This window comes from Mirounga leonina, unplaced genomic scaffold (genome assembly GCF_011800145.1).
Source record: "Mirounga leonina isolate KUSES-001 unplaced genomic scaffold, KU_Mleo_1.0 Mir_53, whole genome shotgun sequence".
NCBI classification, from domain to species: Eukaryota; Metazoa; Chordata; class Mammalia; order Carnivora; family Phocidae; genus Mirounga; species Mirounga leonina.
The window spans coordinates 988,491-1,014,902 of NW_023270807.1; the positions used below are offsets into that span (position 1 = coordinate 988,491).

The window sequence follows — 26,412 nt, forward strand, 5'->3', positions numbered from 1 at the left end:
TATTTCAAATGAAAGCAAAAGTTTCTACTCTTCTAACCTTGACCTCTGCACCATTTTAGCAAGAAGTAGTTAGAATGGTATCATCCCAATTCCCTTGAGAATGAGGAATGATCAAGAGATAGTGGGGATTGAAATCAGTAATCACAGGGTTAATGGGACTAATAAGTCTAACTGTTTGGGTCTCTTAGATTTTTACTTTTTCCTCCCATTTGGTGGCCTCCAGATAGGGGGTTTTGGTTTGGCTCTCTTAGCCTTTTTTTTTCTTGCTTAAGAAAAGGTTGACTAGGAAGCCATTTGGTTCAGCGAGTGGAGTTCTGGCTTTTAGGGAGGAGCTAGCCCTTGCAGAAGTACTCTGGGCTTCATTTGTTTTGTTTGTTGCTGCAGTTTTGGTTTCTTTGAATAAAAGTGGCCATGTTCTAATTGGAAGATGGGAAATGACAACTGATCCCCACATGCAGCCCTTTGGGCTATATTCTCCAAAACTGGACAATGTTTAGTTATGAACCTATGGAAAAGAAAAAGATTATTTTTTTTTTGCAACACTGTTTGGACACACTATTCTTTAGACTCTGGAGAAAAATGACCTGAAAACAGATCCTTGAATTATAATACCATCTTGCAACTAGATTTGTTTTATAAAAGGGAGGTATTGGGATGCCCCAGGGGTTCAGGTGGTTAAGTGTCTGACTCTTGCTTTTGGCTCAGGTCATGATCTCAGGGTTCTGGGATTGAGCCCTGTGTGGAGTTCCTCGCACTGGGAGTGAAGCCTGGTTAAGACTCTCTCCTCTCCCTCTGCCCCCTCACTCCTCCCACCCCGTCCATGCACGTGTGTGCATGCTCTCTCTCTCAAAAAAATAAAAATGAAAAAAATATATATATGAGGTATTTGGAAATTGGGTTTTTAATGTCCTCTTCATATATATTAGTAAAACAAAAACTTTAAGATTTTGTTTCCATCTTGGTTATGTATCTGTGTGTGTGTTCCTGTATGTTGTAAATGTGAGATATTTTCTCTACCTCTGGATAGTATTACTAAAATTAATTTGTAAAAGAACTCTATTTAGTTGATTTGAAGGCAAGCGCTTGTAAGAATTGGGCATTCTAAAACTCAGAAAGATAGTAACTAACCCAAATGTTTTTCAAGTTTGTATGATCTGGGAAAATATTCGGTATTAAGGCTAATTTAAGGTTGTTGGTTTAATTAAAGTAGACATATCTTAGAGTTACCAACATTAAATATAAAACTTTTATTCTGCTGTGTTTACTGAAAGTCAAATAAGTTTGTGTTAGCTCCATTGTAAAACTTGTCAGAAAAGAAAGAAAAAACCTAGAATAATGGTTGACTTTGTCTAATGCCTCATAAAGTTTAATGGGTAATCTAAACATAATTGTTGAGAACAAATGAACAAATGTAAACAAGATAAAAAGGTTTATAGGTAAACTTTTAAATAGCTTTAAAAATCTTTGATAACCTGAAACTTTAAGGTTTTGCTCAGTTAAATGATAAAGTTAGATTCATTAATATCCAGATCATTTTTTTAAAAGATTTTATTTATTTATTTGAGAGAGAGAGAGAGCATGGGGGGGGGGCGGGGCAAAGGGAGAAACAGACTCCCCACTGAGCAGGGAGCCCAGTGTGGGGCTCAATCCCAGGATCCTGAGATCATGACCTGAGCCAAAGGTAGATGCTTAACTGACTGAGCCACCCAGGTGCTCCAGATCATTTCTAAATGAGATAAAATAATAAAACATAATTTTACTAAAACATAGTTTATCTGCTTTTGGCTCCCTATTACAGAAAAACTAAAGATATTTGGGTTTATTAATAAACATGTTTTATGTCATGCTGAGAAATTTACTATGAGAAGGTGCATGTTTCTAAAAATTATGAAATGTATTAATAAATTAGCCAATCTAAAGAATGCTGGTATATCAGTTCACAATTGCTTCCTTCTTTGCTTTCACTAGAAATTAAGGTTTCTTTTTCTTTTTTTTAAGGGAGCTGTCTTTTTTTTTTTTTTTAAGATTTTTATTTATTTATTTGACAGAGAGAGACATAGCGAGAGAGGGAACACAAGCAGGGGGAGTGGGAGAGGGAGAAGCAGGCTTACCACTGAGCAGGGAGCCCGATGCGGGACTAGATCCCAGGACCCAGGGATCATGACCTGAGCTGAAAGCAGACGCTAAATGACTGAGCCACCCAGGCTCCCCGAAATTAAGGTTTCTAAGGGTTAAGAGTTAAGGATTTTGTTTTAAGAGAGAGAGAGAGAGCCAGCGAGTGGTGGGGAGGGGCAGAAGGAGAGGGAGGGAGAGAATCTTAAGTAGGCCCCACACCGGAAGATTTTTATCTTTAATGTAATTGGCCTAGAAAAACACAGTTTCTATATTTTGTCTTCTGTGTTAGGTCTTTGATCACTTAAGAAAGTTGAATCTTCTCAATATTAAAAGAGCTGTTTTGCTAACAACAATGTAACCCTCTGTATTTGCTTTTAGAATCTCTTATGGCCACCTTGGTTAAATAGGTAATTAAGTTTTGTAATGATTTGTAATCCCACTTAGGCATGTGCTTTAAAACCTTCTGATATTTTGGGGGCACCTGGGTGGCCCAGTTGGTTAAGCATCTGACTCTTGATTTTGCCTTAGGTCACGATCTCAGAGTCGTGAGATTGAGCCCCACGTCGGGCTCCACACTCAGAACAGAGTCTACTTGAGATTCTCTCTCTCCCTCTCCCTTTACCATCACTGGCGCACTATCTCTCTCTAAAATAAATAAATAAATCTAAAAAAAAAAAAAAAAAAACCCTTCTGATACTGAGACATTTGCCAAAATTCAAATTTTAAATGAAGTCTTGACGAATTAGGCTTGTTTATTTGGTATGTCAAATTACATGGGAAGTATTGTCAGACATGATAATAAACCTTCTTAGGTTATACTATAGGAGTGAATGCTCTAACTGCTGTAGAAATTATATAAAATTCCTAAGGTTTTGATATGTCCTGGTATAAAGCCATCACTTGTAATTCTAATTATTGGTGTGTTATGTGTCACAGAAATAACCAGATTTCCTTGTCACCTGCATTATAATGAACTCTCATCAGATCTTTTTAACCATGGCCTTTTTTGTCATTTACAATTATTGTTTTAATCTGATACTCTTGCAAATGTGTTTCTGCTTCAAGGAGATTCATGGAAAGGACTTTTGATGAATACAGGTTTTTGATACTTTAAGATCATAAAACTAAGCTAAGTAAGAATTTCCAGAACTAATGGGGAAACTGCACTCAAACAGAACAAGAATTACTAACATGAGACTGAATGAAGTGAGAAAAGATGATTATATTTTTTTATGACTCTTATTTGAAACATTGCTGGTTTTCTAATGTTTGCTCTTCTGGATTTAAGGAATTTTTTCTCTTATCTATGACTTACAGATATTTGGTGAAATATTCTTTAGTAAACAAATATGGAACATTTTTCTCCCTATCTGATCCCCCCAGAATTTGGAAACTCTCAGTGAGTATTCTTACTTTCATGGCGATTAGTTTTTAGTTTTTTGGGTTTTTTAAAGATTTTATTTTATTTATTTATTTCAGACAGAGAGCCAAAGAGCATGAATGGGGGGGGGGCGGTGCGGGGAGGGGCAGAGGGAGAAGGAGAAGCAGACTCCCTTTTCATCAGGGAGCCTGATGCGGGACTCAATCCCAGGACCCTGGGATCATGACCTGAGCCAAAGGCAGATGCTTAACCGATTGAGCCACCCAGGTGCCCCTTTCCTGGAGATTAGCTATCTGCATAAGTTCTCTGAGAATTTGTTCTCCTTGTAAGAGGACACCATTGGAAACACTGTTCATATTACTAAGGGTTTGACTGGAATGTCATATCTGAGGCAGACATGCATAGACTCGGATATGACCAGACAGCTTTAAGGAACTAAGATTGACTTTATGGAGCCAGTGAAGCCCCCTTGAAAATATCAGCCTGGTACCTTGCTTAGAGGGTTCCCAGTAGCCCAGCCAGGGGAGTAAGGAAGGTCACTTCCTGGAAGACTCAGGAACCTCAGGGTATTTTGGGGACCTCGAGAAGAGAGGAATTCACCCAAACCTATAGGTATTGCAGGCAAAGTCTGATGGCAAGTATTTAGCTTCACTTCTTAGCCAATTTCAATCTGAAATTCCTTATGAAAAGTTCCAGCAAAGCAGATTTAAAAGAACCTATGTGGCCAATCACTAATCTTGCTGTGCTTATATAAATAATTAGGCCAGATTTATTAAAACTAGACTAATTTTACAAATAGTCTTAATTTTGGCTATCTTTAGTGGAAATGAGGGTGATTTTAGAGAGAAAAATTCTGTTTCAGTAATACACCTTTGTGGATATTAGATTCCTGTTCTGATTGTCTTTGAGTGTTAAACGACTGGGTTGCATACTGACTTCTGGTTTCTTCAAATCTCCGACTACGACTCTCCAAACTAGAGTTTCCAATTTTTCCCCATTCTCTTGACTTGGAATCATTGAGAACTAAAACTGCCCTTTTTCCTAAAGTCCTGCAAACTGAAGCCGAACAATTTGACATAAATTTTAGAGAAATTGTCACAACGGCCATGTGTAGACAATCTTAGTGCCTGTTGCTGTATGCGCCACTCAAGAAGATGATCAGAACAGGCAGAGAAGCATAGGGGAAGGGAGGAAAAAATGAAACAAGATGAAACCAGAGAGGGAGACAAACCATAAGAGACTCTTAATCTCAGGAAACAAACTGAGGGTTGCTGGAGTGGAGGGGGGTGGGAAGGATGGGGTGGCTGGGTGATGGACATTGGGGAGGGTATGTGCTATGGCGAGCGCTGTGAATTGTGTAAGACTGTTGAATCACAGATCTGTACCCCTGAAACAAATAATACATTATACATTAATAAAAAAAAAAATAGAAGATGACCAGAGACATTCGAACTGCAAACCAGGAAAATCTTGCAGATTGCCGCTGCCTGCCCTCACTCCATCTGAAGATGCTTGAAGCCTGAAATTTAGAAATCTTCTCGCTGATGCCCTTCAGGACTGAGACACTGGGTTTATAATTTGCCCCAACCACTAACCTGTGTTTTTCTTTTGTTTCCATAGCAATGTTTATTTTATTTTATTTTATTTTATTTTATTTTATTTTATTTTATTTTAATTTTACTTGAGAGTGAGCGCATATGAGTGAGGAGCAGAAGGGGAGCAGAGGGGGAGGGAGAGGGACAAGCAGACTTCACGCCTGAGCACAGAGTCAGAGGTGGTGCTTGATCCCATACCCCAACACCATGACCTGAGCAGAAACCAAGAATCAGATGCTTAACCGACTGAGCCACCCAGGCGCCCTGGCCATGGAAATGTTTCTTATTCATTACCTGATTGCCACTCCGATATAAGCCTGAGAGCCCACCTGCAGGCCCACCTCCTGAGATGAGACAGCTCTTTCACTGAACGGACCTATTCTCATATGGAGCTGACTTTGCACCTGTCCAGAGCCGAACACTGAAACTCTGCCTATGAGGGAACAATGTTGATCTGTGATGTTTTTATAAGAAAAAATCTTGGTCAAAAGGGGGATCTTCTCATTACTTCTAACCAACCCTGGGCTTGACAGTTGGAGAATAGGAGGGGTCTACTTACTAGGGAACTTGTTACCCCTTTCTCTGTTCACAATTCCAGTGAACTTTTCAACTTTTTATTGAGCAAAAAGGGAATCGACACCAGATGGGGATTACTTGCCTGGTTATCAAGAGGATGGATCTTGGGAGAACATTTTTAGCTGGTCAACAAAACTGCTCTTACCATTGTTGCCCAACAAGAAGAAAGTAAATTCGTTAGCCAAGGTAGTGCTTGATAATCACACTGCTTTGCGTTATATTTTTGCAGAACAGGGTAGAATGCCATTGCGAACACAACTTGCTGTGTTTATATTAACACTTCTGCTGCAGTAAAAACTAAAATTTCATTTAGATAAAACCAGAGAGCAAGCCACTTGGCCATAGCAAATTTCCCCAGAGGTGCTTGGAAAAAGTGATTGGTTTACTGGATTCTTTTTCCGGATTCCCCAAGGGATTAGGTCAATGTTACAAGGACTACTAAGATTTGGGTTATCTATACTTTTCATTTCATTAATTGGATATGTACTAATCAAACGTGCTTTCCCTTGTTGCTCCAAAATGGCCATAGAAGGAACTAATACCTTGGTCATGCAGAGCGTATATGTTAAGCCAAGGACCAGGGAATATCTCCAACAAAGTACAAAGTTGTTTCATTCCTCAAACCCTGAAACTGCGCCCTTTCCAGCAGGAAGTAGCCAGAGCAGTCCTTGTCCCAGTTCCTTCAAGATTGAGGAATGATCATAACTCGGGGGGGATTGAAAATGTGCCCCATAGGATTAATAAGATTGAGACTCACAGAAAAGCTTGTTTTTCAGAGATCTGTCTCTCCCTAATCAGCTATTATTTCTTTTCAGACCCCATAACAAACCCACTAGCTGTTTCCACAGAGGCCTGGACTCACATAAATGAAGGTCACTGATATGGTTTCAACCTGTGAACAGCAATGCCTGGCAGGCCTTCCCTGAGAAAATGAGCCCAAGATTGTATCCAGTTTATGCTGGCTTTCAAAGCATAGCCAGCCCCTCTTGTCCTACAGATGACCTCCTGACATCAGGGGCCAAATTTTGTCTCATTTAATGTTACATCCCCACCCCAAAGTGGACATGGGATGCACGTTACATGCTCAATGCACATGCTCCATCTTTCCTCATGAAGAGTCGTATGTTTCCCCGCCCTTTGCATCAATATGTATGTAATCCCCCCCTAAGATTATAAACATTTGTTCTAATCTCACTTGGGGGAAAGAGATTTGAGCCAGCCTTCTGTCTCCTCTTTTTGCTGCCTCTCAAATAAATCTTTTCCTTGCTGCATACTCGACGTCTCAGTGATTGGCTTTGCTACGCGTTGGGTAGATGAACTTGGGTTCATTTACACTATTTGCAGTTGCTTATGTAAATCAGTTTTCAGTTAATTAAAGTTGTAAATTTACAAACTGATTTTCTTAAGTTTTTAAGTTTAACTTGCATAACTTTGATGTTCTATTTAGAAATCTTGTAATTTTCATACAAAAATAAAAGTAATAACTTGTTCCTTGATTAATGTTCAATTAGCCCATGGGCTTGACATATTAAATTTGCTTGAACATTACTCTTGCCATTTACGAAGTTAGCTAATTAAGTTCTCTTACACATTTATGGGGCGCCTGGGTGGCTCAGTTGGTTAAGCGACTGCCTTCGGCTCAGGTCATGATCCTGGAGTCCCGGGATAGAGTCCCGCATCGGGCTCCTGCTCAGCAGGGAGTCTGCTTCTCCCTCTCCCGCTCCCCCCTCTTGTGCTCTTTCTCTCTCTCACTTTCTCTCTCAAATAAATAAATAAAATCTTAAAAAAAATAAAAATAAAAATAAATAAATAAATAAATTCTCTTACACATTTAAACTACATTTACAAATTTAATATACTTGATTTTTTCAAGCACTTCAAATTCCTCATAGGGCCGATTTACAAGTCAAACAAGAAAAAATCTTAAGCATGTAAATGACTCTCATAAACTTAATATTTCAAGGTTTTAAATGTGGCAAATCAAGTTATCTTAAAGATTTCAATACTGTTTACAAACATAGTCAAATTATCTTATACCTTTCAGCTTTAAAGTCTAAAATAAATTACACAATTCAATTTGAAATCACAAGACTAATCTGTCAGATTCTCTAATATGCCAACTTCTCTTAAATATTATACACACATTAGGGGCACCTGGGTGGCTCAGTCGGTTGGGCCGCTGCCTTCGGCTCAGGTTATGATCCCAGGGTCCTGCGATCGAGCCCCGCATCGGGCTCCCTGCTCAGCGGGGAGCCTGCTTCTCCCTCTGCCTCTGCCTGCCTCTCTGCCTACTTGTTCTCTCTCCCTGTCTGTCAAATAAATAAGTGGAATCTTAAAGAAAAAAAAATATATTATACACACATTAAAAACACACACAGACTATCTCTTTTTTTTGTTTGTTTATTTGACAGAGAGAGACACAGCAAGAGAGGGGACACAAGCAGGAGGAGTGAGAGAGGAGAAGCAGGCTTCCCGAGGAGCAGGGAGCCTGATGTGTGGCTCGATCCCAGGACCCTGGGACCATGACCTGAGCTGAAGGCAGACACTTAACGACTGAGCCACCCAAGCGCCACCAAGACTATCTCAATCTTCAAAAATCTTTTCCCTAAGGGGGCACCTGGGTGGCTCAGTCTGTTGAGCATCGGATTCTTGGTTTCTGCTCAGGTCATGTTCTAGGGGATGGAGCCCTGCCTGGGGCTCCTTGAGCAGCGGGGAGTCTGCTTGTCCCTCTCCCTCTGCTCCTCCCCCTGCTCGCGTTCTCTCTCAAATAAATAAATAAAATCTCAAAAAAAAAAAAAAAAAGTCTTTTCCCTAGGGGTCCCTGGGTGGCTTAGTCAGTTAAGGGTCTGACTCTTGATTTCGGCTCAGGTCATGGTCTCAGGGTCTTGAGGTAAAGCCACCCCTTGGGCTCTGTGCTGACCAGGAAGTGTGCTTAAGATTCTCTCTCTCCCTCTGCCCCTCCCCCTCACTTACGCTCTCTCTCTCTCTCTCTCTATCTCTAAAGAAGAAAAAAATTTTAGGGCACCTGGGTGGCTCCGTCGGGTAAGCAGCTGTCTTTGGGTCAGGTCACGATCCCAGAGTCCTGGGATCGAGTCCCGAATAGGGCTCCCTGCTCAGCCTCCCTGCCTGCTTCTCTCTCTGCTTCTCCCCTGCCTGGCTTGTGCTGCCTCTCTCTGTCTGAAATAAGTAAATAAAATCTTATAAATAAATAAATAAAATAAAAAATAAAAATAAATCTTTTCCTTAATCTTACAAAAATGAAGTAACATTATGGACTTTTTTTTATATGGTCATTTTTTTTTAATATGGTCATTTTTTTTTATATGGTCATTTCTATTTTCCTTCCTAAGGTGGTAGAATAAAATGTTTTCTGTTCATATTTTTCTTGCCACAATTCTACAACCATCTTATTAATTTGTCCCTACAACTAAAGAAAAGTCTGATAATTAACCTTCTATTTTTTTTAAGATTTATTTATTTTATTTGAGAGAGAGAGAGCCTGAGCAGAGGGAGAGAGAATCAAGCAGACTCTGCGATGAGTACAGAGCCTGACGCAGGGCTCGATCTCACAACCCTGAGATCATGACCTGAGCCGAAACCACAAGTCAGATGTTTATTCGACTGCACCACTCAGGCTTCCCTGATAATTATCCTTCTAAATGTAAACCTAGATTTAAACAAAACTAATCAGTGTATTAATTTATATTATTTATCCATGCAAAGGAACAAAAACAACACTTATGATAGAGTGAATGATGCAACCGACCATTATCTTATACCATCCTGTTCTTTCTTTAGTATACTGTTTTTTTGCTTCATCTATAAAATGGGCATAGTAATTTCTGTCTTAGAGAGCTGTGCAGCCAAACAAGACGTCTGTCATAAACATGATAACTCAACACATGTTCATTTCCTCCTTTCTCCTTTCCTGGCACCACAATCTTTCCCCAGAATTCAGATTAAAGTGGAGAAATTCCAAGGTCTCTCCTTCTTCTAAGTGTAAGGGGCAGGGGGCATATTTAGGAGGCAATTTTGTGAAACAGAAGAAAAATGACTTTCTTCAGAGAGGCGCCCCCTTCCTCACTCTCATCCCTCCACTGTCCACAGTGGGGCTTTGAGATGATTTACTGCTTAAAAAAATAGAAAATAGGGTGCCTGCCTGGCTCAGTTGGTGGAGCATACAACTCTTGATCTCGGGGTTATGGGTTCAAACCCCATGTTGGGCATAGAGATTACTTAAAAAAAACATAATGTGTATATTTGTATCTTGTATTTAAAGGATATGTTAAGGATTTTAAGGTCATGTAAAGACAATCTGTTCCGTTACACTATACTATATATCACCATACACCCAGGAGGATTGCCCCCCACCCTTACCAGGACAGCACTTGGCTTTGAGCCTACACACAGCCCTTCTCTTACACAGCCCAGTAGCAGTGTTATTCAGGTTCCTGGGAACCTTGTTCTTTTTCAGCAGACATGGGAACCCACATCTCTAAGCCCAACCCAGAGCCTCTCTTGCACTCTGATTCACAACATCCACAATTCAGAGATGCTCAATGTGTCAAATTCACCCTGCCTTTTCCTGGTGGGGTCCACCTGAGAATTTAGCAAGAAAATGTTCCCATTCTGGAGGAAGCCTACCCCTCTGCCAGAAATGAATTGGAGAAGTTGCCCTCAGTAAGGTCAGAGATCAGGGGTCAGATCAAAACATATTAAGGTTGGTGAATGCCGCTCCCAGGCAGCCAATCATCACAGAAGTCTGAACTTTGCAAAAGGAGTTTCACTGTGGATGCAATGCAGCAGGCAACTTGGAAGAACTGTCTTCGTGCTGTGTTCTTAGCCAAAGCTGGGAAAAGTTGAGGCATTAGGCACCAGGAATGATTCCAAGATTGCAAAGCAAGAGTTAAGTGGAACTGAGAAGTATTCTGATTTGTCTGTTGATTTCAACAATGGACACCCACTCAAATGTTACTCTCCTGATGGCACACACAGGCCTTCACATCCTCACAGGCATACATTTGGTTGCCAAATCCCATACTCCAGGTGGAGGGAAATTCTGTGGCTTTAGTCCCTTCAGCTATTAAGTGACTTCTCAGAAAAATCCGGTTTCTGCTCACATTCGTTCATCACCTGGTCTCAGTCTTGTAATGCTGCCCCTCTAACTGGCTCATTCACACAATTTGCTGGGGATCTGCTACCAGCCATGTGCTCAATAGGCCAGATCACTGGTTTTTGTTCCCTTATTATCTGGTGGGCCGAATCCTCCCCACCACCCCCCTTGCGGCATTTTCAATATGCCAGTAGTCTGGTGTTCACCTTTTTAACATGTCCAGCAATTGTTGAACATGTCCCAGAAGCTGGGTTTCTGGTTCCTTTGGACACTTCCAGCAATCTTTGGTAACTCCATTCCATCTCTTCCCCTCTTCCTCTCTTTCTGCCTCTCTTACACACACATACCCACCCACACACGTGGGATTAGAGTGAATTAAATCCATATTTTACAAGTGTCTTTGATCAGGGGGCTTTACATCTGAGGTGTGTACAACGGAGCAGGATATGATGGGGGTTTCTTTTATTTTAACTAACTGATGAATTAATTTTAATTTATTTTAATGCTATTTAGATGGTTAGGTCATAAAAACTTACATTCAGTTCCACTGAGTGGTTTGGGCAAAGGGAGGATTTTCTTGTTCGGATGGACACCTAGTGGACCTAAAATAAACTTTTTTCAGAGGAGGTAAAACAGCAGACACATGAAGGTAAACTGTGGGGTGGGGCGGGGAGGCAGGGAGGCTCTAGGTACAAGGCAAGGCAGGTTTTATACTCACACTGCACAACTGAGCAGATGACACCTGAACACGCTTCTCTCCCGGGGCTGTACTACCTACTCCAGCTCAGTGGCCCCACAGACAGGAATCTAGACCTCTTTGGTGGAAACGAGGCTACAATTTCAGAGGAACCAAAATTTTGAGAATTTAACTTCCTTAATACCTGCAGAATTCATCTGCTCCCCTGCACCCCCACGACCTCTGCCTTTTTCTGTGCCTCCCAACTTCTCACGTACTGCTTTCGGCAACCCCGGAACGCGCTGAGATTTCGGTTTTGGAAACTTCATTCTGGCAGAACAAAGGATGGAGTGGAGGGGACCGGGGTAGACTCAGGCCAAACGTTTTGGGGCTCCCCACGCCTTCAGGATAGAGTTCCAACTCCTTCCTTACAAGTGCAGAGAAAGCCACAGTTCCTGCCACTGCCCGCCCGCCTTCCTCGCAGCAATAGAAATACCCGCTCTTCCAAAGAAGGTCCTCAAGCGGTTCACAAAACCCCGCGGGGAGGGAAGGGAGGGGCATCCGAAGGCCCCGCCCACCAGAGGGCACGCTGGCGTGCTCGGTGCGGCGACGGCCATCTTGGACTCGGGTAGCCCGCCCATCTCCAAGATCTTCAGATTCGTGGGGCTGTGGCGCGGCGGCTGCGCGCGGTGGGCAGAGAGGCGAGTTGCACCCCCGCCCCGCCTGAGCCTTTGGCGGTCCTGCGCTGGAGACCAAAGGCCCCGGTCCCCACCTGGCCGGCCTCTGCGTAAAACCTCGAGCCAGTATCTGGTGGCAAGTGCCATCTCCCGCCCTTTCTACCTGGTGACTCTGGGCAGGTACCTCAGTTTCCTTTATCTGTAAAGTTGGGGTTTAAGCCCCAGTCCCACCTTCCAACCCCCCAGGTCACCAGCTATAATACCTACCGATCGGGCGTGTATGATAAATCTCAGCATGAGGCCTGGCACTCAGTGTGTGTTCCCTGTAGGTTGTCTAGGAGCTTTTCCTGCAGATTGCCGGGCGACCTGTAGCCACCACCCTTCCAGCCGCCTATGTTGCCGGAGGCGGGGCGCGCGGGGCGGGGGGGTTGGGGGGGGGCTTGCCGTGACTGCAGTCTGTACGTGCTCTTTGAAGACCCAAGTCCAAAGAAAGAGGGGATTGGCAAGATGCCCTCGGGAAGTGACAGTGAAGCCCCTAAGTCCTTTAGGACTTGAATGTGACCATTTTGGAAGGGTGTCAGAAACACAGACCCGGGTGCCCAGGACTGGAAAGACTTTGGAACATTTGAACGCCTCCGTGCTTGTTATTTTTATCACCCCTAGTTGCCTTCCCGTAGGGATTCTGATGCAGCACAGAATTCCTGGAATGAAAAGCCCTGTGTGTGTGCTAGTTGTGGGGAACATGGGGAGGAGTGGGCTGAGACACTGTGTCCCAGGCAGAGCCAGGTGTGGGAGAGAAGGGCTTTTGGGGCCCTCAGGGATGGTGGCCCCGGGGAGGGGCATTCAAATCAGTCCTGAGGTGGCCTCTGGAAGTCCCCAGACATGCACAACTGCTCTACCAGATCCACAGCCAGAGCCCAGCAGTTTGGGGTCCCCCAACTTCCTAAGGGGTGGGAAACTTGCCTGGGACACAAAGATGAGGGAGGCGCCTGGAGAAGGGTCTAGGAGAGGTGGGGAGGGGCCGAAGCCTTGTAGGGAGCTGGGGCCTGGGAAAACCACACCCAGCCTTCTACATGATTGTGAAGGCCTAATATGAGCTCTTATTCAGTAATAAACCGTGTGAATGCCAGGCACGCCCAGGTTCCCCTAATCCAGCCTGGTGGAGAGAGGGGTAGCAGAGGATACAAAAATTATCACACAGGAATCAGGGGATTGCAGTTTATTTTCAGACACACTCAGGGTAAGGGCTGGCCAGTGGGCTCCATCTGCATCCCCTCCCTGCATTTGGCTTAATCAAGAACTTCTCTCTCCTTACCCCCAAACCTCTAGGCTGTGCAAGATAGACAAGGCATTCCCACCCCCACCCACAGGAGGGGGTTAGGCAGGTGAGGAGTGTGGAGAGTGGGGGGTGCGGGTGGGGGATAGAGTTCAAGTATTCACGGTTTCCCCATCCACACCCCCAGATTACACTGTGCCCAGGCCATGAGGGAGGAGCCCAACTCTGGGGTTCCTAGTGACATTGACAGCCCTTTTCTCACTCAGAAACCTCAAGATGAGCTCCTTACCCCCTTTCCCTGACAATAACAAACCAGTCCTAAAGTCTATAGTCTGGGCAAGGAGGGGACCTTAGCACTGCACTTACCCAAGACCCCTCCTTTCTTATCTGGAGTGATGGGGGCAGGGTGGGCTTCACTTGTAGTGAATAGGTTGGGTTTAAGTGGTAATAGGTGAGGGGAAGGGAAAGCACTGAGGATCTCGGGAGGCAGGGGGGTACTGATGAAGTTCTGACAACTCTGGTCTGCACCCCCCACTCCATCCCTATCCCACACCCAGGCCCAGAATCCCTGAGAGTCCACTGCAAAGGCATTATGGGGTGGGGGGAGTGGGAGCCCGGGGAGAGCTTAGGAAGGGCCAGGACTGGGCTCCAGGCCCAGCAATCAAGCTCTGACCTTCTAGAACAGCTGAATCCTGGGAAACACAGAGTGGCCTACTAACCCCCACATCCCAGACATCCTGATTTGGGCAGAGTGGTGGGAATGGGGGGCGGGGAGAGTCCTTCCAAGGGCATTCTAAAAAGATTTAACCATTAAAAATTTGGGGGGAAGTGACTTTCAGCCTCTTGCTTCCCCAAGTTGTCAATCTCCCCAGCGTCCAATAGACAGGGCTGAGGGAGTCCCAGAGAGCTGAGGAAGAAGGCTACAGCCCCTCTCTGACAGGATGGGGCCCAGAGAGGGAGCCCATTAGCACCATGCAATGTTGGGGCACCCCGGCAGCCTGACTGACCCCTGGGCAGGGGCGCTCCGAAAGCTGGAGTGCCCACTTGCTAAAGCTTCTGTATTCTTGAGGGAGGGCCCCTGCAGGGGAGGGGTGAGGGGAGAAGGCTTGGCTGAAGTCCAGGCAGGGGTGTCTGCTAGGACCCCAAAGGGCCCCTCTGGGAGTCATGATTTGAAGAATCTTCGTACCACAAACTGGCCCAACAGAACCACAGACAGAACTATCAGCACGTTCAGGATGGGGCCATTTCCCAAGTTCAGGGCTGCCACCTGCCAGGAGAGACGGAGTGGTCCCAGAGGGGCTGAGAGCAAATAGGGGCAGGCCAGGGCTGGGGCGGGGCCGGGAGAGTGGCAGCACTTACCCAGCCGCCCCTCTGCGCAATCCACCGGGCAATGCAGTGATGCAGCATGAAGTCGGCCACGAAGCGGGTCACCTGGCCCAGGAAGCCGGTCAGGCCACGCTGGTAGACGTGCAGGGCCAGGCGGTAGCCGAAGCCCAGGAGAGCCACCACTCGGCCCCAGTTGATGCCGCTCTCAAACAGGCTGCAGGCAGAGTGGTGATCCTGTCAGCGGAGTCCCCCAGAAGGCCCTGCAGCCTGCTCTTCCTCTCCCACTGTCTGGTGGCCACCCGCCCCGCTCCCAGCTGGAAAGCAGAATGGCTGAGCTGTGAACCAAGGTGGCAGAGGCTGCCCCAGCCTGGCCTCAGTTTGGGAAGAGCCTGCATCTCTGTGAAAGGAGAAAACTCAGAGGGCATATGAGCGCGATGCTGCCGCTGGGGTTGTGGCCGCAGCGTGGTGAGCGCTGAAGGACAGAGGGCAGGGAGGGCAGCAAGCAGACAGACGCAGCAGGGAGATTACCTGTGGCTGTTGCTGCTGGCCTGGCAGCCCGAGAGACAGCAGAGAGAGAAGGACAAAGAGGAGGTTAGGACAGGTCCTGGAATCCGAGTGGGGCGGGGGCGGCCTCGGAGGACAGGGGCAGGCCGTTTGGGCTCTGAGCGCTAACCCTAAATCTGTCACCTAACCCCCATCCTCACCCCAGTGTCAGTCACCTCGAGGCCGACTCCTAACCCAGATTTAACAACAGATGACACCATTAGTACGGCCACTGTTCTGAGCCTACTTCCTCTATTTTATAGACATGGGGCCTGAGGGCCAGAAGGTTTCACAAAGCCCGTAAGTTGCAAAGCTGAGATTTGACCCAGGCACATGGTCTCTCTCACCGAATGCCTCTCGGACACCAGATTGTAGCAAAGGGAAGCCATTTCCAGGACACGAGCAACCTGACGGTCTTTGGTAGGAATAGGATTCCGAATTGGAAGGACAACTGTGTCTCAGCGGGGCTGGGGAGCTATGGGGCCAGCCCCATACTAGGCGCCTCTCTAGTCCCCGATCTATCCGGTCAAGTCCTCAGTGCCCCAGCTCACAGGAGCTGTGAGCTTCTACACTGAAGATGAGGAGTCTGGGGCCCAGAGAGAAAAAGACAGGGGCCCAAGACCACGCGTGAGCTAACAGCAGATACGGGAATGGCACACATGTCTCTTGATGCTGACAGAGAAGCGTGGGTCTCCCATCCCACGGGCAGGACACAGTATGAGGGCGAGAGCATAGCGGAGAGGCCGGGGCCAGGACTACCTCAAGGCAATCTTGGTGAAATACTCATAGGCGTTCTCTGCTGTAGGCTGTAGGTGCTGCAGCATGGTCTGGAACTCGGAGTCGTAGCGCTGGTTGATGTCGTCCCCGATGATGGCGAGCTGCCGACCCACCTGCCCCATGGTGCTGGAGGAACAGGAGCCAGGGAGGTGAGCAGGCCCAGGGCAGGCAGGGCTGGGACCTGGGCTCATGGAGAAGGGGTTCTGCCTAAGATGCCCCCAGCCTTGTGGACCCCTCCCTGGAGGTTCCTGACAGTGTTCAGACATGAGGGCCAAGCCCAGGGTCATGGGACAGGCATGCACTATAAAGGGTGCAAGGCCCCAGATGCAGGTGGAAGCCCAAAATGAAAAAGGCAATGATGGGAGAAGGACAAGACCCATCCCCTCACCGCCCCCCCTGCCGAGGCCTCCCCAGCTCCCTGGACCTGCAGGGCAGTGACTCCATGTGAGCCTCCACTTCCCTGGAGATGGCCCTGTGGGCCCAGGGGCCTCTTGCTCACCTGCTAGGTTCTAGGGACAAGGAGACCATTTCTGGGTCAGCAGGTGCAGCCGCCCCCTCAGCTTCCTGCTCCTGCCGATGGCGGTAAAAAACATAGCTGCGGAAAACCTCCTCGGTGTCCCGGGCTACCTGCTCCTCTGAGGATCAAAGCCAGGAGTCAGGGAGGAAGGGCTGGACCAGGCAGCCCTATGCTTTGTGGATGGGTCACTCTTCCTCAAGGCCTCAGCCGTCCTGCCCCCCGGACAGAAGCGTCCCTAACTCTAGCCCTTAGTTAACGGTTAGTGCTTACTGGGTACAGGATCATCCTCACAACAGCCTTGTGGAGTAGGTGAACCCCAGTTTACAGATGGGGAGGCCGAGGCACGGGATGTTTACATAACTTGTACAAGGTCACACGGTTAGAAAGAACCAGGATGTAAGCCAGGCATGTGGGATTTTTAGTGTGAGTTTTAGTGTGTACAGGTACCCAGCTCTTATGGCTCAGGGAATGTGGGAAACAGAATTTGAAATTGTAGCTTTGGGCCCAGAAAAGTCACATAGGGACATAGTGACAGACGGGGCACTGAACCCAAAGCCCAGGGAGCAGTCTGTAGTGGGCTGGGGACTGCAGGTGTCCCTGATGGTCCCCTTGGAAGAGGAAAGAAGGGCAGCCATCTTACTTCCTCCCCAAAGTCGTAACAATCGCTTTCGCCAGTTAGCAGGTCCGACGGGGTGATAAGCCTAGGAACTTCCTTCTTTCTCCTACTGTAGGAATAGGATAGCCACACCCCACTCTTCTGGCCTCTCCTCACCTCTTCCTGCTCTTCTTCCTTGGCATGGCGCTGTGCCCACCTCACACTCCCTCCCGAGCCTCTCCTAGCCTCTGCCCCTGCCCCCCAGGCCCAACCTCCTCCCCACTTCCAGGGCTTAACCTGGACTACACTCCAGCTTCTGAGGCCACCTGTACCCACCTGCACCAGGTGGGGAGACGCTATTCTCCTTTATCCAAGGTGAGTGAACGGGGACAGGAGAGCCTGCCTGTAAGTCCTGCCTGGCCCTGTCCACTTCTGCTCTCACCACCCTCTCAGACAGTCCTGGTGGTTATGGGATGGGCGAGGGGCAGAGAGACCCTTACCGGAAGTAGAAGACGGGGCCGGCTCTCCACACCCCTGCCTGGGAGGACCTGGGCCTTGCCCAGATGCCATTTCTCAGGTCCCAGTGGAGGACAGGGTTAGCCTGTGGGGATAGGTGAGAAAAAGTAGAGATGGGGACGGGCAGGGGCTGTTGATGAGAGGGTCCCACAGCCACAGAGAGAGGAGGGGATCCCCCATTCCCCAAAGACCCCGTGGTCCTAGCTCCAGCCGCCTCTCATTTCACCACCTTGGATCCCTGTGGCGCCTACTGGCAGAATCAGAACTTCCTGAGCATTTCACTAGCAATCCTTCAAGAGAGTGGGAGAAAGGCAGGGCAGTTGGGATTCATACCTAGGGACCTGGAGCCTGCAGCCAGGGCCCTGGGGAGGGGTGACGGCCGCAGTGCCCTCGTGGATCTCAAGTCATAATTCACCTCACTCCTGGGCAAATGAGGCGAGTTTAGAGGCTGGGGGGTTCTTCCCGCTGCTCCTGGGGCCTCCTGCACTCTACCTAGCACACGCTTACCGCAGGATTGCCACCTTCTAGCCAGTGACCCATGAAAGCTGTGCTCGAAGGTCCCACTTCCCCTTGTCTGGCCAGAGCACGCCTGTTTGCCAGCTCAGGCCCGTTAGCCACAGATGGTGCCCGAGCATCTTTGCCTTCCTTCCTTCGATCACTCCTCCAGGGCTGTCAGACACTGAAAACGTTATATTAACCCAGCAAGGCAAGCATCATCGTACCCATTTTACAGGGGGGGGAAAGTAAGGCACCAAGAAGTTAGGGCCCGAGGGCCACATAGCTAATCAGAAGTCAGGTTGGTAATCTGAATTTTCAGCAGTTCATACCCTCGATACTCATTTCAGACTTATTTTCAGTTTGTGGTTACCTGGTGACATCCTGCCTTGCCATGAGCTGAGAAAGCTGTCTCCACAGCTCCCCCGCCCCCCCCATGCATGTACCCCACAACATACCTGCTCTCCTGTCCCCAGCCCGTTTCCTCTTTGCTCAGTCCTGGCCACAGCCCTCATCTGCTCTGTGAACCCTCGACACAGGGAGTATTTCCTGGACGTGAGCTGTTTCACTTTCAATTTGCATCTCTTCATACCCACCCCCCCAAAGCTGCCTCCATCAGCCTTTTGGGGAAGTGCCCCTCCTCCTTCCCCTGTGGAAGGTGCAGTCCTACCCCGGGCCAAGCACAGCCACCTTCTCCTCTCAGGGAGGACCTGAGTACCCTCTCTGCCTTCCTCCTGCCTCTCTGGCCCGGGGCCATTTTCGAAAGGGCCCCAGCGCGAGAGCTCTCAGGAAGGGGTAAGGGAGGGCTCTCCACCCCTCCACCTCCTGGGGGCAGGGATAAGGGGGAAGGCAGACCCTCCCCTCTTCCAGCCCTGGGTGCCAGCATGGAAGAGACCTTTGCTTGGCACACCCCCATCCCTCCTGCTCCTTCCGGAACAAGATGCCCTTCCCTCTCCCCTGGTCCCCCGAGCAAAACCGGCACCCCCGGGACAGCAGGGCAGGAGGATGCTGACTGCACCACCAACTCCATCCACCGCTACCCCAGGGGCTCGCTGCTGGGGAGTAGGTGGGGCGTCAGAGCGGGCCCCCAGGGCCAGAGGCCTATGCCGCCCTGGGCCTACCCCTGCCCTCATCCAAGTGGCCAGACTTCCTGGTAAGGGGAGTCCCCTGCTCTCCACTTGCTGGGCGTAGGATGTTCCCCAAGGGGGAGATGCCTGGTTGGGCAGCAGACCCAGTCTAAGGCTCCTGGGGCACAGGAAGCACGATGAAAGTTCTCTCCCTGCCCTTGACCTTGGCTCTGACCTCCACTCCCAACCCCCCAGACTGCTAAAGGACCTGGTTCTTTGGCACCCGATTCTTTGGCGCCCAGGGCCAGGGCAGGGCCGGGGCGGGGGGGGGGCTGGGGGAGCTGTGTGAGGGGCAACCAGAGGGAGCCCTGGCTGGATCAAGCCCTCAGCAGGGGTTGGCGAAGCTGCCCAGGCAAGCCTCCAGACCTCCCCCTCCCCACCCGGCTGCCTGGGGGCTCCTTGTATCCCCTTGGGCCTAGGGCCACCGAAAGCTGGGAGGATGGGCCAGACCCTCCCACCTTACCTGCCGGGACCCTAGCCCAGGCCCGGATGGCTCACAGGGCCGAGGCCAGAGATCCTGAGAGGCCAGCGGCTGCTCCCGGGGGGTCGGGTGCCCAGGCCCGGCTTCCAGGAACAGGCGTCAGCGCAGTCCTGGCGTCTGGATGCAGCCGCCGCTTGTCCCCGCGGGGCCCTAGGGACCCGCGAGGCTGCGGTGATCCTAGAGGTGCCGGCAGCTCCCAGCTCCAATCAGCTCCCTCTAGAGGAAGTTGCTGTGTAGCCGCCGGATGCGGATGCAGGGCCTACAGCCTGGGGGTCGGTCTGGGCTCATCCGCGGGAGAGACGCTCCACCCCCCACACTTGGCCCCCAGTCAGGCCCCAGTCAGGTGGCATGGCTCCCCTTCTCCCACTCCTGCTCTTTGATCTTCACCCCCTTTCATGAGTCAAAACCAATAAAAAAGCCAGGATGGCAGAGTGTCTTAAGCACTACAGCGTGCCTTGCACTTGGGCGATGGGCCGTTGTCCCATTGAATTTTTTCAGTAACCCCTGGAAGTGGGTGCTGTCCACTACACCTGTTTTACAGATGAACAAACTGAGGCTCGGTGGGTTTAAGGAACTCCCAAGGTCACTAAGCTGGGTATATAATCAAGTCTCTAGATGCCGTGGGGAATAATAATACTACATTGAGATTCAACATGCAATTAAGACGTGCACAAGGCACCTTGGTGGAGATTCGAAATCCTGAAGTGATAGGCAGGTAAACAGAGATGAAAACAGGGGTGTCTGGGTACCACCTGGGCACGTGCCAGTGGATGCCGAGAGGAGAGAAAAGAGGGAAGACAGATACTATCTGGCTGTGGGGAATGGTTCTCCAGGGCAGAGGCAGCCCCCCGGGACCAGGGAAGGACAAGTCAGCTGGAGAGAGGTGTGTGCAGAGGCCCCAAGAGTCCCTGCCCCTTTCTCGGTCCAGGGACCCCCAGCTTCCTCTGCCTGCCCCCCAGCCCCCATGCCTCCTGAAGCCTCATCAGCTACCCCAAATCTGCCTCCCATACCTCCTTCCCCTGACTCATCGACCCGTTGCCCTCTCTGCCCCCAGCTAACTCCCCGTACCATGTCTTCCTCCCAGCCTCCCCATCACCCCCCCCACCACCACCTGACCTTTGCCTTCTAGAACTCCTGGAAGTTTCCAACTCCTCCTGTTCTTAAGCAGTTGGTGGGGTGGCTGCTGCGGCCCCTCCCTCTGAGTCAAGGTCTCTCTCAGGATGGAGGTCCCAGCTCCAACCCCTCAGTCCTGAATTTTGGGCCATTCCTCCATGTTCCACTTTTTCCATAGCCTGGTGGGGAGCAGGGGCAGCCCAAAGAGCTCTGACAAGGCCCGGATGCGGAGGTGGGCATGCCCCTCACAAGAGCAAGATGCCACCCCCCTGATGATGAACCGCCAGGGAGGAGTGGGGAGGAAGGAGCCAAGGCTGCCCACCACACTGCCCTACACACTGTCTGTGGCCTTGCCACGGCACGATCCCTCGGGGCTAGGGATGGGGGACACGGGGGCCCAGACCCCCATGCCCATGAAGGTCCTGAGGGTGGGGGCCCAGGATGGAGAGGTGAAGCCCATGCTGTCCAGGGGGAGCCAGGCGGTGGGGGAGGCCTCCGGGGATACGAGGACCTCAGACAGGTAAGGGACTGGGCTGTGGGGTGGCGGGCAGGGGCCTGGGATGGGGGTACTGGGGCAAGGATATGGGGCTGAGATGGGAGGACCCAAATTGTGGAGGGCCCAGGAATGTGGGTCTTCAGATGGGTAGAGGATGGGAATAAGGCCCCTACCTGGGTCGGGAAGGGACAGATGCATCAAGGGTGGGAAGGAGCCTGGGGGCCGGGGGTGGGCTGGGGGGGTGGGCAGGGGGGCTTGGGGGGAGGGAACCAGAGATGGGGTGGGTCTTCCCACAGGTCAGGGGTTGTGGGTGGAGGCGCCAGAGATGAGAGAGGGGCAGTCTGGGCACTGGGGGTGGGGAGGGCGCCAGGGCGAGCCAGACTGCATTGTTTCCCAGCTCCTTCCTGGTCCCCTCTCCACCGTGCCTTCCCTCCTCACTCTCTCCCTCCTGCCTCCCTCTCCCATTTGGACTTGGCGCCACTCTTTGTGAGGATGGGGGCCCACCCCTGTCTGATGAAGACCCCAGAGGACCAAGCAGGGAACTGTTGGAGGCAGGAGGGTGGAGGGGGCTGAGCAGGGCCTATGGGTGGGCCTTGGGGGGTTTGGGGGGGTTTAGGGAGCCTTTGCCACATCTCTGGCTCCACCTGCCACCCCCATCTGACTATGCTTTGGGGTCAGGGGCCACTTTGCCCAAGCCTTGGAGGTGGAACAAGAATGCCCACAGAGGGCCATGCGGCCGCTGGAGGTCAGCCCCAAGACCTTCACCAGGGAGGAGGAGGAGTGTCTGCTTGATGGTGAGTGTGGTGACCACAGGCATTGGGGTAGTGCCAGAAATAGGCCCTCTTCCTCAGACTCCTCAGGGGTGTGGGGCCTGGAAGGACACAGAATGGTTTGAGGGAATGCTGGGGGCAGGCTGGCTGGATTTGAATCCATTCCACTGCACTCTGCCAAGTTGCTCAACCGTTCCGCATCTCCGTTTCCTTATGGATAGAATGAGAATGGAACCGTATCTATCTCAGAGGTGCAGCTGCAAGGAATCAATGAGATGCTCGTTGCAGAGCGCCTAGCACTGTGCCTGGGACATAGGAGGTGTTTGCTAAGGAAACGAGGGACCTTGCCCTCACTTCAGCCCACCCAGGGCCCCCTGCCCTGCTGGGCCTAGCTAGGCCTGGGCTGCCCCTTGTTCCTATCAGCCTGTCAGTGACACTGCCCCTTCACAGGAGACCTCAGGCTGGCCTCTTTGAAGGTGGGGGCAACTCCTTGGAACCGCCTCCTCACCTTGTACAAGCAGCTTCAGAAATCAGCCATGGCCAAGGTCTGTGGGACCAGGCTGGGGCAGTAGGTGGGCATGAAGCCTGGGTGGGGCTCTTCCCCGCATTTGGCTGGGCCTCTTAACCTTTGGGGAGCTGTACCCTCCTGCTTTTTGTTTTATCTGGGGGTGGGGGTGGGGGTGGGGCTGCAGGCTTGGGTCCCTGTCCTCCTCACCTGATCAGCGACGCGGCATGCCCTCAGTTTCCTCTCAAGGAAGGCTTGCCTGATGAGGAGAAAGGCAAGGAAGAGGAAATGGAGGAAGAGGACAGCTCATTCAAGCTCTGTGTCCCAGGCATTGTCACCCTGCAGTCACCGCTGCATAAGACTTTTAGGTCAACAGATAACGGTGGGTAAGTGCGGGGTGCAACCTGCCCTCAGGCCCAGGGGGCTCCCCTTGGCCACGGCTCATGGGTGTGATACCAGTTCTTACCACCAGGTGGGACCAGAGGACCTAAGATGACCACTGAAGCGGGGAGGGGGGACCCGTGGGTCTCGGCTGGTGAAGTCTAGCTAGTTCTCCTTTTTCCAGGTTTGGGAGGCATGAGGTGGGGATGGGGACTAGGGCTTGTGCTCCAGGAGCATCACCCTTTCCCAGCCCAGACTTCTAACTTGTTCGGTGCCCCTGTGCTGCCCAGACATGGTGAGTGAGGACAGTAATAGCATAACATGATCACATAACGTGATCCCTGTTGACATTTGCATAGCCATAACTATGGACCAGACCCTCTTCTGAGCATTTTTCATGACATGCCATATCACAACTCTGAGGTAGGTCCTCTATTATAATCTCTACCTCATAGTGAGGAAGCAAAGGCACAGAGAGGTCAAGTAACTTGTCCAGGGTCACACAGCTAGTACGCAGCAGAGCTGCGACTTGAACCTTGGCAGCTGGGGTAGTCCCAGATCCTTGCTCTTGAGTCCGTGGCTGGTGGAAGGTGGGGGGCGATGTCTGCCCCTTGCGTGCTCTCCCCAGGAGGTGAGGAAACTCACACTCAAGCATGCAGGAGGGAGCCCACTGGCCAGTGAGTTTCCTGGGGAAGTCAGGGAGGTAGGGAGGTGGTGTGTGGCCGGCTCCAGGTAATGGAAATGTAGGGGCCGGGGCTGGGGGTGACCAGGGACTGCCCAGGGCTGGGATGAGGCCTGGAGAGCCGAAGCCCCCTCTTCTCCCTTCCATCCCCAGCAAGTTGCTCTACCCTCTCCTGCCTGCCCCATTCCCATCTCTCTGACTCTCAGGTTTCGTGGAGTCGGAGTTAAAGAAGCTTCTGGCAGTACAACGGGAGTCCCGCCTCTGGAAGATGGGCAGCCTTGAGGGCCGGGAGCTGCTGACCCAGCCAGAGATCACCCTGGAGGAGGCAGGCATTGTGGACGGCCAGGTATGCCCCGGCCTATCCCAGACCACTACCCCCTGCCTGAGGGCACTGGAGAAAGTGGGGCCTCCTGCCTCCATAGGCCCCTGGCCCTGGCTCCAACCTCCCACAGCCTGGCTAGGGAAAGCAGAATCCCTTCTTGGTGGTGGTATTTCTGAGAGGAGCCTGACCCCTTGCACGCACACACTTGTCCATCCGTCTCTCCGTCTCTTACTTGACCCCATAATGTTGCTCTTTTTCTCCTTTCTCTGCCATTCTTGCCCACACTTACTCCCACAAACACTCGTAGGCTACCCGGCTGTGTCACTCCACAGACCACCCACTGCCCACCCTCCTTGACATTGGCCTTCAAGGTCAGGCCTGTCCCAGCTTCCCTTAGCGCACATGGATGGATCTGTTGTTGGAAAATGTGTCGATGTCCTTTTAAATTACTTTGCATTCATTCATCAACTCATTCTTTCCTTCCGTGGACATTTGGCCCTGACAGTCTATGTAGTTTCCTTTTGTAGGAAAGTAAAGGAAAGAGCGTAGAGTTCAGAGGCCAAAGGCTTTCGTTGAAGCCCTGCCCTGGCCTGGATTTGCTCTGTGGCTTTGGATGCAGGCCTTGGCTTCTTTACCTGTAAAGGGAGCCTGGTGGGAGGATCAGACAGCACTTGATCTTAGCCAAAAGGCCGAAGCGACTGAAGGATCAAACAAGAAGGGGGATGCCCACCAGCTGTCAAGGGCACTGTAGTGTTAGGGATGGGACTTAGCCCTCTGGAGGAGTGAATACCAGAATCACCTGCCCCCTGGGCACTGAGGGGCAGCCCTCTCATTGTCCTGAGCCCGCAGGCCTGAGTCACCGGGCCCCTCTGTGCTCTAGGGAACAAGGCTGTGCACCGCATCCTAAACCACAGGGGTGGCCCCAGCTCTGGAGGGGCCCTGGCTTTTGCCTTTTCACACTAAAGGGATCTCTCGTTACCCTTCCACCCTCTTCTCCTCCCTCTCCCCTCCAGAACCACCCCTGAGCCAGTCTGCCCCTGTCCCAGGGGTAGGGGTCACAGTCCTGGGGCAGCCTGAGCAGCATTGGGGGTCTCTAGAGAGTTTCTGGGTAGTGGCAGGTCGGGGCCCAGCTCAGGCCTCACGTGGGGGACAGAGCTGCCTCAGGAATATCTTCCTGCTGTGGGTGTTTCGAGGGTCCTATCCTCATCACCACCCCCTACTCTCTCCTTATCTGCCCTCAGGGACACCAAGCTGAGGGGGAAGGAAGCCACCCCCCAGCCTTTGGGAAATGCTGGGGACCTAAGGAAGGGGTACTGAGGCAGCTGAAGCACCACCCTAGGCTGGAGGGAAGGGTGCAGAGCCCCCTTGGTGTGGTGTCCAGGACAGAGGTGAGGGAGGGGAGGGCTTGGCTTGGGTGCCTGACTCCTGGGGCTTCCAAGGACCACCCCCCCAACCAAGTTGGAGAGAGAAGGGTCCCTCATTTAGCAGGAGGGGGTGGCTCAGGGTTGGTGGACTAGGCTGGCTGTGGGGACATGGGGAAGGGTCTGGAATGGCCTCAGGGTGCTTATCTCTGTGGGGTAGGTGGGACACTTCTAGGGGTACAGAGCAGGAAGGGAGAGCCCAAAAGTGCTGAGGCTTCTTTCTTCACCCATTTCTGCCCTCAGCACTTGCTCCTGGAGGAGATGGATGAGATGGGGAACTGGCCTCCAGAGTGAAGCTCGTGCTGGCCCCGAGTCTGCCCTGCTCCCGGATCCCTTCAGCCCAAGTAGGGGTTTAGCCTCCCTCTCAGGAGGGCACATTCAAGACGCCCCTGGGCCCAAGGGGTCTTGAGATCAATGGTATCCATATGTCTGCAGGATGGGCCTGCCCAGCAGAATGTCCCCACTCATCACACTCAGACCTGTGCTATTATTAATAAAGCCCACTTTGACTTTGGCCTCCTTGGCTCTCTCTGGATCCCACCCCTCGGCCTCAAGCTAGGAGCAAGCTCAGTTTATCCAGGGCCTCAGTCTAGCCCCCAGAGTGGCAGCCCCAATGGCAGAGCCCGAGTTCCAGTAGAGGGGCCACAGCGGGGCATCTGAGCTGGAGGACAAGAGGTTTGGTGCACCTGACCTGGGGGTGGGGAAGGGCTGGGGTCAAAGTGCCAGGAAAGCCCCTGCTACCACAAGACCAGACCCTGTTAGTAGGAGCATCCCTGACTTCCCTCCCTCCTAAGTTCCCAGGCCAGGCTCGAGACCTCGTGGGGAGGATCCGGGAATTCTCCAGCAGGAAGTCCCTGCCCAGCCAGCACAGGGACAAAGCCAGGAAAGCGGCCTTGGGGCCACGGGGACCTGCTTGGAAGGCTGGGCTGCGGGCAG

The 26,412-nt window shown here is 50.9% G+C and overlaps 2 protein-coding genes across 6 annotated transcripts; one reads left to right on the forward strand and one right to left on the reverse strand.

The window, feature by feature from the left end:
• Positions 1-13,337: 13,337 nt before the first annotated feature.
• BAK1 (BCL2 antagonist/killer 1) lies at positions 13,338-20,818 on the reverse strand. Of its 5 annotated transcripts, XM_034990592.1 has the most exons (7): positions 18,637-19,752; positions 18,017-18,105; positions 17,668-17,768; positions 16,555-16,690; positions 16,038-16,181; positions 14,769-14,949; positions 13,338-14,676 (listed from the first exon to the last, which is right to left on the reverse strand). In XM_034990592.1, the coding sequence occupies exons 3-7, from the start codon at positions 17,735-17,737 to the stop codon at positions 14,572-14,574; spliced, it is 636 nt and encodes a 211-aa protein (XP_034846483.1). In that variant the 5' UTR covers positions 17,738-17,768; positions 18,017-18,105; positions 18,637-19,752; the 3' UTR covers positions 13,338-14,571. The 5 variants fall into 5 exon arrangements, with proteins under 5 accessions (XP_034846483.1, XP_034846480.1, XP_034846482.1 ...); XM_034990589.1 differs by lacking the exons at positions 18,017-18,105; positions 18,637-19,752 and adding an exon at positions 19,769-20,145; XM_034990591.1 differs by lacking the exon at positions 18,017-18,105.
• Positions 16,100-25,989, forward strand: LOC118000740 (gametogenetin-binding protein 1-like). Its single transcript, XM_034990594.1, has 6 exons — positions 16,100-16,204; positions 22,074-22,189; positions 22,616-22,710; positions 22,908-23,052; positions 23,940-24,079; positions 25,720-25,989. Exons 1-6 carry the CDS (start codon positions 16,134-16,136, stop codon positions 25,768-25,770), a joined length of 618 nt encoding a protein of 205 aa, XP_034846485.1. The 5' UTR covers positions 16,100-16,133; the 3' UTR covers positions 25,771-25,989.
• Positions 25,990-26,412: the final 423 nt, after the last annotated feature.

Excerpts from the sequence above, each read along its gene's own strand:
- LOC118000740 (XM_034990594.1), top strand. The coding sequence starts at position 16,134 with ATGTCGTCCCCGATGATGGCGAGCTGCCGACCCACCTGCCCCATGGTG. Across the intron at positions 22,711-22,907 it reads AGAAATCAGCCATGGCCAAG|TTTCCTCTCAAGGAAGGCTT; the intron begins GTCTGTGGGACC and ends GCATGCCCTCAG. Across the intron at positions 23,053-23,939 it reads TTTTAGGTCAACAGATAACG|GTTTCGTGGAGTCGGAGTTA; the intron begins GTGGGTAAGTGC and ends TCTGACTCTCAG.
- BAK1 (XM_034990589.1), bottom strand. The coding sequence starts at position 17,737 with ATGGCATCTGGGCAAGGCCCAGGTCCTCCCAGGCAGGGGTGTGGAGAG. Across the intron at positions 16,182-16,554 it reads TTGTCCCTAGAACCTAGCAG|CACCATGGGGCAGGTGGGTC; the intron begins GTGAGCAAGAGG and ends CTGTTCCTCCAG. Across the intron at positions 14,950-16,037 it reads TTCACCAAGATTGCCTTGAG|CCTGTTTGAGAGCGGCATCA; the intron begins GTAGTCCTGGCC and ends CTCTGCCTGCAG.